Consider the following 15460-nt stretch of genomic DNA (forward strand, 5'->3'; position numbering starts at 1 on the left):
AAAAAGAGGAAAACAAAATTAATCATCCATTCATCTGTCACACAACTATAAGTACTATTGATGCTTTGAGCATTTATTTCTAATGCTTTTTATTTTTTCCATTCCTAGATCACATTTATGTGCGTATTTGCACACACACATATTTGGTTACACTATTTACCATATATGTGTATGTACACATATATAGTGAACAGTGAGGTCGCTCAGTCGTGTCCAATTCTTTGCGACCCCATGGACTGTAGCCTACCAGGCTCCTCTGTCCATGGGATTTTCCAGGCAATAGTCCTGGAGTGGATTTCCATTTCCTTCTCGAGGGGATCTTCCCAACCCAGGGATCGAACCCAGGTTTCCGCATTGTAGACAGATGCTTTACCGTCTGAGCCACCAGGGAAGTAATTCTGTATACAATTAGTACATTAATACTAATGTACAATTAGTATATTAATACAATTAATGTGTATTACAATTAATATGTATAATACACATATACTAATACCATGTATGTGTATGTACACATATATATTTGTATGATTCTGTATATAATTAGTACATTTAGTACTAATGTACAATTAGTACATTTAATACAATTAGTACATTTTTTATCTTACTTTTTGACAACTGAGGTTTTGATTATATTTTTGCTACTTCATTTAGTTTAATGGTTTAATAAGAAACATTACAGTGGATATAGCCTAACTTACTTTATCATCCCCTGATAGGGAAAAATTTATATTTCTTTATTTCAAGTTGTGACGTGGGGTCAGCACCTTCCTCTCTGAAGACACCTCCGTATTTGGGCTTGTTTCTTCAGAACTCTTTCTTAGAAATGTGGTCTCTAGATTAGTGGGCATAAATATTTTTAGGCTCCTGACATATTAACAACACCCACATCTAATTTCTCTTTATGATTTTCAACTATCATTTAACCCAGTGGCCCTGGTCACTTGGTGACTGTTTGATGAATGGGCAAATGACAGAAACATGACCTCAGGCTTCCTGGTCCTCTGGCGGGAATTCCTTAATTCAGTTCCTTCCATCCAAAGGAGGCTTGGGCCACTGTCCCGGGCAACATCGCGCCTGCCCTATTCGTGTGGTTAGAGCAACTGAAGAAGCACAGCACTCTCAGTTCTGTGGAAAAGTCTGGGATACAGAATGTGTTAGAGGCAGGGACCAGACAGGAATAGCCCTGGGTGGACATATACCCCTCTCCAGACGCTCACAGGGGAAACCATTTCCTCACATGAAACCAGAGTAAGTCATGTGTTGCGGGCTGACACTTATAGCAGAAAGAAGCTATTCTTGGATATCCTGAAGCCCTGTGGTTGTCGGGGACCCTGAGTTGTGCAACACTCCGCGTGAAAGCACCGCTATGCTTAAAATTTTCCCTCCTCACCCCCAGATTCCACTTCCCCATCTGCCAGGGCTGCCTTTATAAAGAGCCAGGGAGATGGTCTCCCACTGCAGAAGGACAGAGGCAGCAGCAAGCACCAAGTCCCACCTCGGCTCCACTGACGCTCAAGCCCACACTCCGTCTCACAGCATCATGAAGGCGCCCGTGGCTGCTCTCGCCGTTCTCCTCTGCGCCATGGCCCTCTGCAGCCAGGTCTTCTCGGCACCATGTGAGTCTGGGTAGTAGCTGAGGGGGGCCCCACGCCAATCTTGTGGCCTTGAGAGCCCCCAAGAGAAAACAGAGAACCTCTTTAAGGGTTGCAAAACATCTTGGCTGTTCTCTTCAAGATTTTTAATCTTTTTAAAGGGAACCTCAGATCTAGAGCCAGGGTGAGGGAGTTATAGTCCCATTTTACAGATGGCAAAACTGAGACCTAAACAAATGAGTTTGTAAAAGGCAGAGTCCAAATCTGGTTACTGCCCAGTGGTGTTAGTTTTCCAGTAACCCCTCCTAGGTCTCCGCAAGAATTTGCCCTTTGGATGTCTTATGAGAGACAGCCAAGCTTTTTTCTTTTGCTGGGATGTGACTTCTTATTTAGTCATTAAGTGGTGTCTGATTTTTTTGTGACCCTGTAGACTGTAGCCCACCAGGCTCCTCTGTCCTGGCATTTCCCAGGCAAAAAATACCAAAGTGGGGTGCCATTTCCTTTTCCAGAGGATCTTCCCGACCCAGGGATTGAACTCGCATCTCTTGTGTTTCCTACATTGGCAGGCGGGTTCTTTACCACTGAGCCAAAGGCTAATGATTTTCTGACCCAGACACAAATTCCTGAAGGGAGATGTGATAAGAGAGAGCCCACAGTGAAGAGTCAAAAAGGAAGAAGTGTTCAGATAGAAATAAAGGACAGAGACAGGGAAATTTCTAGGCAAAAATCCCCAGCGCCTCCCAATGACTGGTCTCCCAGTCTGCACCCTGAGTGGGGCTGTTTCTCTTCCTGTGAGTCTTCTTCACACTCTCACAGATCACGGGTCTTGCCTTTTCATCTGAACTATGACTCAGGCTCAATCTGTCCCTTCCTCCACAGTTGGCGCTGACACCCCAACGGCCTGCTGCTTCTCCTATGTCGCCCGGCAGCTTTCTCGCAAAATCGTAGCTGACTATTTTGAGACCAGCAGCCAGTGCTCCAAGCCTGGCGTCATGTAAGTGCCAGTCTTCCTGCCCGCCTCTGGGGAGATGGGGGATTTGGGGGTGGGGAGTAGGGGTGGGGGTCAGCACCCAAAGGCACAGACAGGTCAAGGGAGCCATCGTGGAAGGCCCAGCCCTCCAGGGCTTATCAAATATATAGGACCTGTGTCTCTGAGGAGTGACCTGACCTGGCCAGGCTTACAGAGTCTGGGAGGGCTGAGCTGCTCAGGACAGAGAGTTGGGGGTGAGCGGGCCCCCAGGATCGCCTCCCCCTACTGCATTCCGCAGTGTGTAATCCTTCCACTCCTCTCCACAGCTTCCAGACCAAAAAAGGCCGGCAGGTCTGTGCCAACCCCACTGAGGACTGGGTCCAGGAATACATCACCGACCTGGAGCTGAATCCCTGAGTGGCCTGGAAGCTTTGAGGAACGAAGTGACCTCAGGGGCCTGACTGAGCAGCGGGGGTCTGAGCCTTGGGAGCACCCCTGTCGCCTCCATAGCTACCTCTCCTGTGCGCTGGTTGTTGTCAAACAGCCACACTCTGGGACTCGTCCCTAACTGAAATTGCAACTTATTTATATATACTATTTAATATTTGTAATTTAATTTCAATGCCCCACTGGGGTCTGGGACTGTTTGCTCCAAGAGGTCCCAAGATACCTTTTCACCAGCCTTCCTGCCCCACCTTCACTTGCACTGTGGAGACAGTTGAGTGACTGTCGCCAGCTTGTTAGAGGAGGAGATGGCGCCAATGCTGCAAGACCGACACTGTGTACTGGAGGTTTCTGTTCAGTGTTGTGTTCAGCCCAGCGAAATAATAAAGATGCTCCTTCAGAAAGTAAACTAGCTTCGAGTTTGGTTTTGTTTATCTGGCAAATCCGAATGACTGGTTGACTTTCTCTGAAAGACAAACATCATATGATATCATTTATATACGGAATCTAAAAAATATGGTACACATGAACCAATTACAAAACATGAACTGAGTCACAGATACAGAAAACAAACATGATTACCAAGGGGAAAAGGGGTAGGGGACAAACTGGGAGATTGGTATTGATAAATACATACGGCTGCTGCTGCTGCTGCTAAGTCTCTTCAGTTGTGTCCGACTCTGTGCGATCCCATAGACGGCAACCCATCAGGCTCCGCTGACCCTGGGATTCTCTCGGCAAGAGTACTGGAGTGGGTTGCCATTGCCTTCTCTGAAATACATACTACTATATATAAAAGATAACTAGTAAGATCCTACTGTATAGCACAGAGAACTTTTATTTTGTGCTCTGTAATGACCTGTATCTGGCTCTTTGGAACCTATGGACCCATCAGGCTCCTCTGTACATGGGATTTTCCAGGCAAGAATACTGGAGTAGGTTGCTGTGCCCTCCTCCAGGGGAATCTTCCTGACCCAGGGATCGAACCCGCATCTTCTGTGGCTCCTGCATTGCAGGCAGATTCTTTATGGCTAGCACCCCCTGGGAAGCCTGGATATGTGTATATGTGTGGCTACTTCACTTTGCTGTACAGCAGAAACTAACACAGCATGGTAAATCAACTATACTCCAATTAAAAATAAGTTTTAAAGAAAGAATCACTGGTTGAAAGAAATAGTAAGTTAAAGAATAGGAAGATGGGAAATGGAGGGAACTTGAGAAAGATGAAGAGGGGGCTACATGCCATACAGCTACTCTGTTTGACAGTTGTGATTGAACAATGGTGACTGCCATATCAATAAAGGAAGGATGCTGCAAACATCAAGCCATCACTTTACAGCTGCCCTGACAGTGAGCCCTGAGGGAACTCAGGATAGAAACAGGATGCCCAGCATCTAGCCGTCAACCACTACAGTCACCCCAACAGTTCACCTTGAAGACACTCAGACAGCAGAGGTGTACATCACAGGAATATTTCAGTGACCCCACCCTCTTGCCTCTCCCCATATGTACAAAAGGGCTAAATTCCTTAACTTGAGATATCTGGTTTTCTTTAATTAGCAGGAATCTTTGGACGTCCCAGCTACCTGGTCTTCATTGCAAAAACTCCTTTATGTCTATCCTGGCTCCTCACCTTGCCTCTACAGAGCAGTCTCTCCAAGTTATCTGAGATACTGCGTCCTGGGCTTAAGTGCTCAGTTTTGCCCACCAATAAATCTTAACTCTCAACTTTTAGACTGTGCATTTTTTTTCAGTTAACACACTGGAATGTGTGTCTCACATTTCCAGAACACTGAAATTGTGAGTATTTTATGTATCAAATCATAATGGATACCATTAAGAAGAGTATCTGTAGTATATATTTATGATAAATCAAACTTTCTTAATAACAACAGCTAACATGAGATTTACTCCAGGCTGAGGGCTTTTTCTGCTGTGTTCATTTGATCCTCACAGTGAAATAATATAGTCTAAGTGCTATTAAATTATCATTTGATGGAACAGTAAACTGAGGCTATGGGGTCAGAGAGGTTAAGCAACTTGGACAAGATCACACAGCAAGTGAACAAACAGCACCATTGAGTTCTGAAGCTAGATTCTGACATAACGAGAGACTTTGCTCTTCATCACCAACCAGGTTATTTCCCCAAATGCAATTCACCTGTATTCAAGTCGCAAGCAATGATTGTTTAAGCCCCTTACATCAGAATTTTCCAGGTATGTCCCTGAGAGTTGATATTCTACCAAGCTTATCAACCATTCCACATGAATGTTAACAGCTGAGAACCACTGAAATAGTCACTAGAATTCACCTCTCTTTTCCAAATGTGCTGTATATCTGCATAAGGTAACAGATATAGTGTACATTCTTTTCCTAGAATCCGTGCTCCACAAAATAAATGATTAATGTCAGAGAAGGAAAAGACAACCAGCCTACATGTGGAACAGGATTCTGTTTATAGGTTTACTGTGAAAGCTCGGTTATTTAATAGATTGCCTGTTTTATAGTTAGAGTCCTGTTTGTAGAAGAAAGAGAAATTCAGAAGACTTGTACGAAAATCAAACAGATATTAACTTTTATGAACCACAATTATTTCATTTTGTTGAAAATAATCTAGTTTCCATACCCAAATTAGTTTAGATTTGTAGTGATCAAACTCTTTAGAGTACAATTCAACATTCAATTCAGTTCAGTCGCTCAGTCGTGTACGATTCTTTGCGACCCCGTGAATTGCAGCACGCCAGGCCTCCCTGTCCATCACCAACTCCCAGAGTTCACCCAGACTCACGTCCATCGAGTCAGTGATGCCATCCAGCCATCTCATCCTCTGTCGTCCCCTTCTCCTCCTGCCCCCAATCCCTCCCAGCATCAGAGTCTTTTCCAATGAGTCAACTCTTTGCATGAGGTGGCCAAAGTACTGGAGTTGCAGCTTCAGCATCATTCCCTCCAAAGAAATCCCAGGGCTGATCTCCTTCAGAATGGACTGGTTGGATCTCCTTGCAGTCCAAGGGACTCTCAAGAGTCTTCTCCAACACCACAGTTCAAAAGTATCAATTCTTCAGCGCTCAGCTTTCTTCACAGTCCAACTCTCACATCCATACGTGACTACTGGAAAAACCATAGCCTTGACTAGACGGACCTTTGTTGGCAAAGTAATGTCTCTGCTTTTCAATATGCAAACATTAAGATGCCTATCCTGTTGGACCAAAATATTGTTTGTGCTGATTCCATTTCTAAGAATCTGTTTTGAAGCAACACAACCAGAGGCCAGGAATATACAGACACAACGATATTCTTTGCAGCATGGTTTACAAACATCAAACAAATGGAAACAAGCACTTAAACAATCAGAAGATAAAATCAGTAGAGAAATGAGGTGTCCACCAATGCAATATTCAGTGGTTGGTAAAAAAGATAACACACATCTATCGTGGAAATTGTCCATAATATTAGGTGCAAAAGACATCTGTTTACCTCTAGTAAATGCAAGGATACTCTACACATGTTCTACAGAACTACACATATACAGCAATATTATTTTTACTTTCAACAACTATAAACACATATTTGCAAAGGCATATTTAGAAAGATACATATCAAATAGCTAACTATGGTGGTTTCTTAGAGGAAATTGAATTTTTATTCTATTTTCTTTAAAGGAATAGAGACTATTTTCTGTACTTTTTTAATGTAGAAATTTTTATTTTAAAGTTTTTATTTCATTTGTTACAAATTGCTTCTGTTTTATGTTTTGGTTTTATGGCTATGAGACATGGGGGAATCTCAACTTCTTGACCAGGGATCGAATGAACCCACACCCCTGTACTAAAGGCAAAGTCTTAACCACTGGACCACAAGTCTGTCATTTTAAATTTGGTTTACTTTTTGATAAACATGTATTGCTCACCTTTCCATTCTCAACTTTGATCATCAAAGTTGAGATCATCAAAGCTACCCTTTGATGGATGATATTCCATCTATCAAAACTACTTTCTGGCTGGGGCTCTAAGTTGGCATGAAGAAAATAGAGCTCAGGTGAGCTCACAGTCTTGATGTCATAATAGTTTTTTTTTTAATTAATGTATTTATTTTTAATATAAATTTATTTATTTTAATGGGAAGTTAATCACGTTACAATATTATATTGGTTTTGCCATACATCAACATGAATCCACCACGGGTGTACACGTGTTCCCCATCCTCACCGCCCCCCTCCTCCCTCCCCATACCATCCCTCTGGGTCGTCCAGTGCACCAGCCCCAAGCATCCAGTATCATGCATCAAACCTGGACTGGCAATTCGTTTCTTATATGATATTATACATGTTTCAATGCCATTCTCCCAAATCATCCCACCCTCTCCCTCTCCCACAGAGTCCAAAAGACTGTTCTATACATCTGTGTCTCTTTTGCTGTCTCACATACAGGGTTATCGTTACCATCTTTCTAAATTCCATATATATTCGTTAGTATACTGTATTGGCGTTTTTCTTTCTGGCTTATTTCACTCTGTATAATGGGCTCCAGTTTCATCCACCTCATTAGAACTGATTCAAATGTATTCTTTTTAATGGCTGAGTAATATTCCATTGTGTATATGTACCACAGCTTTCTTACCCATTCATCTGCTGATGGACATCTAGGTTGCTTCCCTGTCCTGGCTATTATAAACAGTGCTGCGATAAACATTGGGGTACATGTGTCTCTTCAATTAATGTATTTATTTATTTATTTATTTGGGTTGCACTGAGTCTGCACTGCTGCCTGCAGGCTTTTCCCTAGTTGCAGCAAGTGGGGGCTAACTCTTCATTGCTGTGTACAGGCTTCTGATTGCAGTTGCAGAGCACAGGTCTAGGCGCACAGGCTTCAGGACTTGTGGCCCATGGGCTCAGTTGCTCTGTGGTGTGTGAAATCTTCCTGGACCAGGGATCAAACCTATGTCCCTTATTTTGACAAGTGGATTCTTATCCACTGTATCACCAGGGAAGTCCTCATAATGGCTTTCATCAAATGAGAACAAAGCAAGGAACAAATCCTTTCACCCAAGGCTTTCCTATCACACACACACACACACACACATACATGTACACACACATGGAGCTCCTTCCCAAAAGCGTTTTACAATCCCCTTCCTTTAAGAAATGCCCCATTCCCCTAAAACCGCACCGGTCAACCCGTGACAAGTGTGAAGATTCTATCAGGAGAATGGGAGGAAGAGCTTTGTCCCCAAAGAAGCAGTGGAGGTGTCACCATTTCTTTTCTGTTGGTTTCCAGCATCTTAGGACAAACAAAATCTGCTCATTTATGCTGAACTGCTTCTCACGGTCTGGAAGCCCAAAGGCAAACAGAAGCACAATTGTGCCCACTACCCCCTCAATACAAGTGTTGTGAACAAAGAGTGTGAGAGCAAGGAGAATGGAGAGCATGGGAACTGCACTGCTAACTAACGTATAGGGCATTTCAGAGTCCAAGGCTTGACTGAGGTCCTTGGTCGGTCCTTCTGGTTGACCTCCCTGGGGACTGTCCTCCTTGGACACACACGCGTGCTGAGGAGAAGCCCTTTCCCGGGGGGCAGCCAACTTCTTGACCATGTGAGTTAGGAGCCTAGAGTTTGTCCTAGGTGTTGAGCAGCTTACAGCTATTTTGGAGTGATCTTGTAGTTTCTCTGGCAAGTAACACCCTTCTAGTAACAGCAGGCTTCTGATCTCTTTGCTTCCGATCAATTCCATGAGCTTGATAACCCAAAAGACAGAGCTTGTCTAGTCATATATCTTGCAGTTTATCTGGGGTTGAGAACGTGTGTCTCCTAGCACAGCCTTCAAAACCACAGTCACCCCTTACACCCCTACCTCTAGCCATGGGCTGGGAGACCTCTGCTTCTATCTTGGCCCCTGCAGAGATGGGGCAACATGCAGAAGTGATGAATATTTGATGCCCAAAGCTACCTCTTACCTGCTCCTTTACAAGCAGGTGATTGTCTACTTCAAATAAGCAAATATTTCACAGGAGAGGTGAGGAGGGGGACTTAGGACCCAGTCAGAGCCCAGGTTGCTCTCCTGTTAAGTCTCTCATCTCCTTGTCTCTATTCACATTAACTTTTTTTAAAACTTCTTATTTTGCATTGGGGTAAAGCCTGTTAATAATATTGTGATAGTTTCAGGTGTACTAGAGTCAGCAGAGTGACTAATGTATTCGTTCTCCCCAAATTCCTTTCCCATCCAAGCTGCCACAAAACACTGAGCAGAGTTCTCTGTGCTACGCAGTACGTCCTTGTTAATTATCCACTTTAAATATAACAGTCTATTCACATTGATTTTAGATTGAAGTAGAAATAAATATCTGCATTCACAGCCCTTTGAGACTCCAGATTACTGACAACAGTTGTCGGGTTTTAAAGCCCTTTCTGGGCTTCCCACTTGGCACTAGAGGTAAACAACCTGCCTGCCAAAGCAAGAGACGTAAGAGACACGGTTGGATCCCTGAGTCAGAAAGATCCCCTAGAGGAGGAAATGGCAACCCACTCCAGTATTCTTGCCTGGAGAATCCCCATGGACAGAGGAGCCTGGCAGGCTCCTGGGGTCACAAAGAGTTGGACACAACTGAGCAACTAAGCACAGCACAGCAGAGCACATACATATATTCCCTCCCTCTTAAGCCTCCCTCCAACCCACTCCCCCATTCCACCTCTCTAGGTCATCATGTTACATGAATTCTTGTTCATTTTCTTCAGGGAAGAAAGAGGCTGTGTCTTCACTGGAAAAAAATCACTGGGTTCTCTTGGATTTGACTGACATGTCAGAAATCCAACTCCTAACCAGTTGCTGTGGCTGAGGGGATGCATTTCATTGATCTGCTTAAGCTAATTAAGGTTGTTATTGTTCAGTCACTAACTCATGTCCGACTCTGCGATCCCAAGGACTGCAGCACACCAGGCTTCCCTGTCCTTCACTATCTCTAGGAGTTTGCTTAAACTCATGTCCATTGAGTCGATGATGGCATTCAACCATCTCATCCTCTGTTGCCTGCTTCTCCTGTCCTCAATCTTTCCCAGCATCAGGGTCCTTTTTAATGAGTCTGATCTTCACATTAGGTGGTCAAAGTATTGGAGTTTCAGCTTCAACATCAGTCCTTCCAATGAATGTTCAGGACTGATTTCCTTTAGCGTTGACTAGTTGAATCTCCTTGCAGTCCAAGGGACTCTCAAGAGTCTTCTCCAGGACCACAATTCAAAAGCATTAATTCTTTGGTGCTCAGCCTTCTTTATGGCCCAACTCTCATATCCATACATGACTACTGGAAAAACCATATCCTGGATTGTGGTTAGATGAATTTCACAAAAACTTAAAATCTGAGAACTTTGCGATAGAGTGGCTTCCCAAAGGAATTGTGGGTTTCTGATATCAAGAAGGACGTAGAGTAGATGGTGGTCAGGAAAAACATGTCTTTTGTCTTTTTCCTGTCTTTTTTTTTTCTCTTTCTTGAGATAACAACACTAACACTTAAGGTGTGATAAATATGTTTTTCCTTTGCTGTCTAGATAATAAACTGTTAGTCTTCCCCCTTCCAGAATGACTTAATTTTCAAGAAGATGCTGATTTGTGTATTTCCTGTTGCTCTGTAAATGACTATTACCCAAATCTGAGACATTAAGCTCTTCATGGTGGCAAAGTCACAACCCCAAAATAGGCCTACTGTTCATTCCAGAACATGCTAAGAGGGTTAGAACTGGTCCCGCCACAAACACTACCCACCCTGTTTTGTAAAAGCAGAAGATGGGGGAAGGTGGCAATCAAGAGAACTCTCAGAATAGTGAGTCATCATTACTGAAACTGCCCATATTGAGGAAGAGAGGAGAACCCTTTATTATTAAATCGACCAAGGGTAGATGACGGGAGACACACTATCCTTGCTCCTTCTATTCTCCCTTTTTCCTGGGAACAGTATCCACAAAAAATACTGAATGGAACTGACCACCTCCCCAGTCCCAAAATGGGTCAATCTTCATCTTGGATTTTTTTTTAAGCTCATCATTAGAATATAAGTATTTCCCATGTCATCATATTGTTTGAAAACGTTGCCTAATAGCAAACCAAGTGAAGATACCATAATTTTCTTTACCATTTTCATATTGTAAACAATTTAAATTAGGTCTATTTTTCTTTTTCTCCTTTCAAACTTTTTTTAAAATTTATTTTTGATTGGTGGATAGTTGCTTTACAGTGCTGCACTGGTTTCTGCCTTACGACAATGTGAATCAGCCGTAAGTATACATACATCCCCTCCCTCTTCAGCCTCCTTCCTGCCCCGCCCCCATCTCACCCCTCGGGTCGTCACAGAGCACCAGGCTGAGCTCCCTGTGCTACTCAGCATCTTCTCACTAGTTAGCGATTTCACACACCGTAGTGCATATATGTCAGTGCTATTCTCTCAACTCGTCCCCCCCTCTCCTTTCTCTGCTGTGTCCACAGTCCATTCTCTACCTCTGTGTCCATATTCCTGCCCTGCAAATAGGTTCATCAGTACTATTTTTCTAGCTTCCATATATATGCATTAATGTAGGATATTTTTCTCTTTCTGACTAGGTCTAATTTTAAATTGTTATCAATATGCTGGGGACAAAATATTCTTATGCATAAACTTTTTTTCCATATTTAAATGTATGTTTTCATTTTTTTAATTAATTAATTTATTTTAATTGGAGGATAATTTACGCTGCAATATTGTGATTTTTTTTTTTGCCATCCATCAACATGAATCAAAAGAGAAATTAACAGTAACACAATAATTGTTGGAGACTTTAAAACCCCACTCACACCTATGGACAGATCAACCAAACAAAAAATTAGCAAGGAAACACAAGCTTTACATGATACAATGGACCAGTTGGACCTAATTGATATCTACAGGGCTTTTCACCCCAAAATATTAGATTTCACCTTTTTCTCAAGTGCACATGGAATATTCTCCAGCATAGATCACATCCTGGGGTACAAATCTAGCCTTGGTAAATTTAAAAAATTAAATGGGTTTACATAGGAAATTTATTCCTCAACATGGATTATCTTGGTCAAAGTTTAAGATCATTTTAAGGTTCCTTATGTATGTTAGCCAGAGAAGGCAATGGCACCCCACTCCAGTACTCTTGCCTGGAAAATCCATGGATGGAGGAGCTTGGAAGGCTGTAGTCCATAGGGTCACTAAGAGTCGGACACGACTGAGTGACTTCACTTTCACTTTTTACTTTCATGCATTGGAGAAGGAAATGGCAACCCACTCCAGTGTTCTTGCCTGGAGAATCCCAGGGATGGGGGAGTCTGGTGGGCTGCTGTCTATGGGGTCACACAGAGTTGGACACGACTGAAGCAACTTAGCAGCAGCAGCAGCAGCATGTATGTTAGCACCATTCCCAGATGATGCTAGTGGTAAAGAAATTCACCTGCCAATGCAGGAGATGCAAGAGAAGCAGGTTGGATCCCTGGGTCAGGAAGATCCCCTGGAGTAGGAAATGGCAACCCACTTCAGTATTCTTGCCTGAAAAGTTCCATGGACAGAGGAGCCTGGCAGGCTACAGTCCATGGGGCCACAGAGAGTCGGACATGGCTGAGTGACTGAACATATACATACATACGTAACATGTTTTTGCTTTGTGCGTATTGAGGCCCTTGATAAGCCTCTCTTGAACTAGTGAGTGTCTGAAAGGCATCCCACCCTCTCATCATTCCTGCAGCCCAATTTGGGATCATGCAACTCTGTCTACCTGGGTGTGGTTTAAAGTGAGGCGTGCTGCTCAAGACTCATGGAGTCACTGCAAAGGCCACGTCTTTGCCGTGAGAACAGCTGTGGAATAACAAAAGTTTCTGCTGGGGGAAACTATGACTGCAGGGCTTCTAATGAGAAGGAACCAACTAAGTGTGGTCCCAGGATGACACCCATCTCTCACCTCCTCTCGCTGTGGAAACCACTTCCCTGTAAACAGCCCAAATTAAGTGAGCACTTGAACTATTCTTGCAAATACCCTGAGCCCTGTGGTTACCCAAGACCCCTCTTGCATATACAAGTCAACAAAGCACCACTGTGCTTAATAACTTCCTCTCTCGTCACCCCCAGTTTCTATCTCCCCATAGCCCGTGGCTTAGGTCTTAAGAGTAGGGGACATCGCTTGGCCCCCAGAAGGGGGCAACAGCAAGCAGTTCTGGCCCTCACTGCCCCCTCACCATGGCCCTCTGCTCCCAGGCCTCCTCTTGTGGGTGTCCTCCTGCTGCCCTTTGCTGTTGACCTCCAGGTCCTGGCTCAGGTCAGACCACATCACCAAAGCCCTACGTACAGAGGTACCAAATGAAATACAGGACGTCCCAGTGGATTTTCAAAATGCCTTGGGCTATCTGTTTAGAGGGGCTTTTCTTTCTGGAGGAGCTGTAGATTTCTATTCTATACAATTCTATACACCCAGAAGATGGGGTGGGGGCTTGTCCTATTGTGGGACTGGGAAAATTGAGTGGGTTTTCAACAGGAGGCGGAATCCAGGCTCAGTTGCTTCCGCGTCATCAGCTGAGTAGTAAAGTCACCTCATTGCTACTTTATAGGTGATTTACAGAGTTAGCCTCTCACTAGAAAAATCTTTTCTTAGACCAGGAAAAATCTCTTCTTATATCAGATTGAAAGTGAAAGTGGTAATCACTCAGTCGTGTCCAACTCTTTGGGACCCCATGGACTATAGCTCACCAGGCTCCTCTGTCCATGGGATTCTCCAGTCAAGCATACTGGAGTGGGTTGCCACTCCCTTCTCCAGGGGATCTTCCTGACCCAGGGATCGAACTCAGACCTCCTGCATTGCAGGAAGATTCTTTACCATCTGAGCCACCAAGGAAGCCCCAAACAGAACTGAAACAAGAGGCAGGCCATTCAGTTAGCTGTCTTCCCTGCAGAGGGAGATAGAGACCAAACCTAAGATTCCAAGATGGTGACTTAGGGAGATCCTGAATGTACCGCTTCCCTCAGACACACTGAATCTATAGGTACATATTGAACAATTTCCTCTGCAAAAAGACCTGAAAACTAGCTGAGCAGCTACTTCACATCAGCAAACAGGAAAAGAGCCACAGTGAACAGCACAGCAAGATGAGGACTAAAAAGACCTTGTGCTCACCTCCTCTCACAGGAACACCAAAATTACAACTATTTACAGAACGCCTATCAATGAAAAAGACTGGAACTTACCAAAAAAGATCTTCTACAACTATATATATAAAGAAGGAACCACGACAAGACAGGAAGGGAGGAGTCACAGTACAGTCAAGATGGGCACCCAGGTGGGCAACCCACAAACAGGAGGAGAATTACAGTTACAGAGGTTCTCCCCAAGGAGGGAAGGGTCTGAGCCCCACCTCAGGCTCCCTAGGCCAGCGGTCCTGGGCCGGGAAGATGAGACCCCAGAATGTTTGTCTTTGAAGGCCCGTGGGCTTACTTTTGGGAGTCCCAGAGAGCTGTGGGAAATAGAGTCTCCACTTTTAAAGGAGACTCTTTTTGACACACAAAAGTCTCACCTGTTTCAGGATCAGAGCAGAAGCAGTCCTTTGACAGTAGCCTGAGGCAGACCTACCTGCTTATCTTGGAGAGTCTCCCAGAGACGCAGGAGGCAACTGCAGCTCACCCTGGGGACACAGACGCTGGCAGCAGCCATTTGGGGGAGTCCATTCTACCTGGACTGCTGCTGGTAAGTAACATTTTGGAATCTTCCCTCCAGCCTATTAGCCTTAGGATCCAGCCCCATCCATACCCACCAGCCCATAGGCATCAGTACTGGGACATCTCAGGCCAAGCTACTAACTGGGCAAGGATGCAGCCCCACTTACCATCAGATAGGCTGCCTTAAGAATGCCTGAGCACATGGCCGTCTCTGAACATGGCCCTGCCCACCAGAGGGCCCAGGACCCAGCCCTACACACCAGTGAGCAGGCGCCAAGTCTGGGACCCCCAGAGTCCTATAGCCAGAGACCCCGGAACCCAGCTCCACCCCACAGTGGGCAGGCAATAGCCTCAGAATCCCCAGCCCCTCCCTCCAGTAAGCCTGTTCTAGACCTGTCTCACCCACCAATGGGTTAACACAAGCCCCCGGAAAACCTCAGCCCTGGGCCTGTGGGTCCAGCCCACTCACCAGCAGGCCAGCACCAGACCTCAGACCAGCTGGGCCCTGGCCCCGCCCACCAGAGAGCCGGCCCTAAACTCAGCACCAGCCTCACCCACCAGTGGGCCAACATCAGCCCGGGGACTGACCAGCCTCAGGCCCTGCCCCCAGCATGGCCACACGAGCCTCAGGATACCCTAGACCCCGCAGCCAGCTGTGTCAGAATTCAGTTGCACCCACCAGCACTCAGACTCCAGTTCTGGAACTCTTGGACCTGCAGCCAGACCCGAGGACCCAACTCTGTCCACTTGTGGGCAACCACTAGCC

The 15460-nt window shown here is 44.8% G+C and overlaps 1 protein-coding gene across 1 annotated transcript; it reads left to right on the forward strand.

Annotated features, from left to right (window-relative positions):
* The first annotated feature begins 1448 nt into the window (after positions 1 to 1448).
* On the forward strand, positions 1449 to 3418 carry LOC133231776 (C-C motif chemokine 3). Its single transcript, XM_061390335.1, has 3 exons — positions 1449 to 1619; positions 2475 to 2589; positions 2892 to 3418. The coding sequence occupies exons 1-3, from the start codon at positions 1544 to 1546 to the stop codon at positions 2980 to 2982; spliced, it is 282 nt and encodes a 93-aa protein (XP_061246319.1). The 5' UTR covers positions 1449 to 1543; the 3' UTR covers positions 2983 to 3418.
* Positions 3419 to 15460: the final 12042 nt, after the last annotated feature.

The sequence above is a fragment of the Bos javanicus genome, chromosome 19 (genome assembly GCF_032452875.1).
Source record: "Bos javanicus breed banteng chromosome 19, ARS-OSU_banteng_1.0, whole genome shotgun sequence".
Lineage (NCBI taxonomy): Eukaryota > Metazoa > Chordata > Mammalia > Artiodactyla > Bovidae > Bos > Bos javanicus.

What these genes read in the sequence shown, in the direction of transcription:
- LOC133231776 (XM_061390335.1), top strand. Translation starts at nt 1,544, where the DNA reads ATGAAGGCGCCCGTGGCTGCTCTCGCCGTTCTCCTCTGCGCCATGGCC. An exon ending in CCAGGTCTTCTCGGCACCAT is followed by an intron (nt 1,620 to 2,474) that starts GTGAGTCTGGGT and finishes CTTCCTCCACAG; the next exon opens with TTGGCGCTGACACCCCAACG. An exon ending in TGCTCCAAGCCTGGCGTCAT is followed by an intron (nt 2,590 to 2,891) that starts GTAAGTGCCAGT and finishes TCCTCTCCACAG; the next exon opens with CTTCCAGACCAAAAAAGGCC.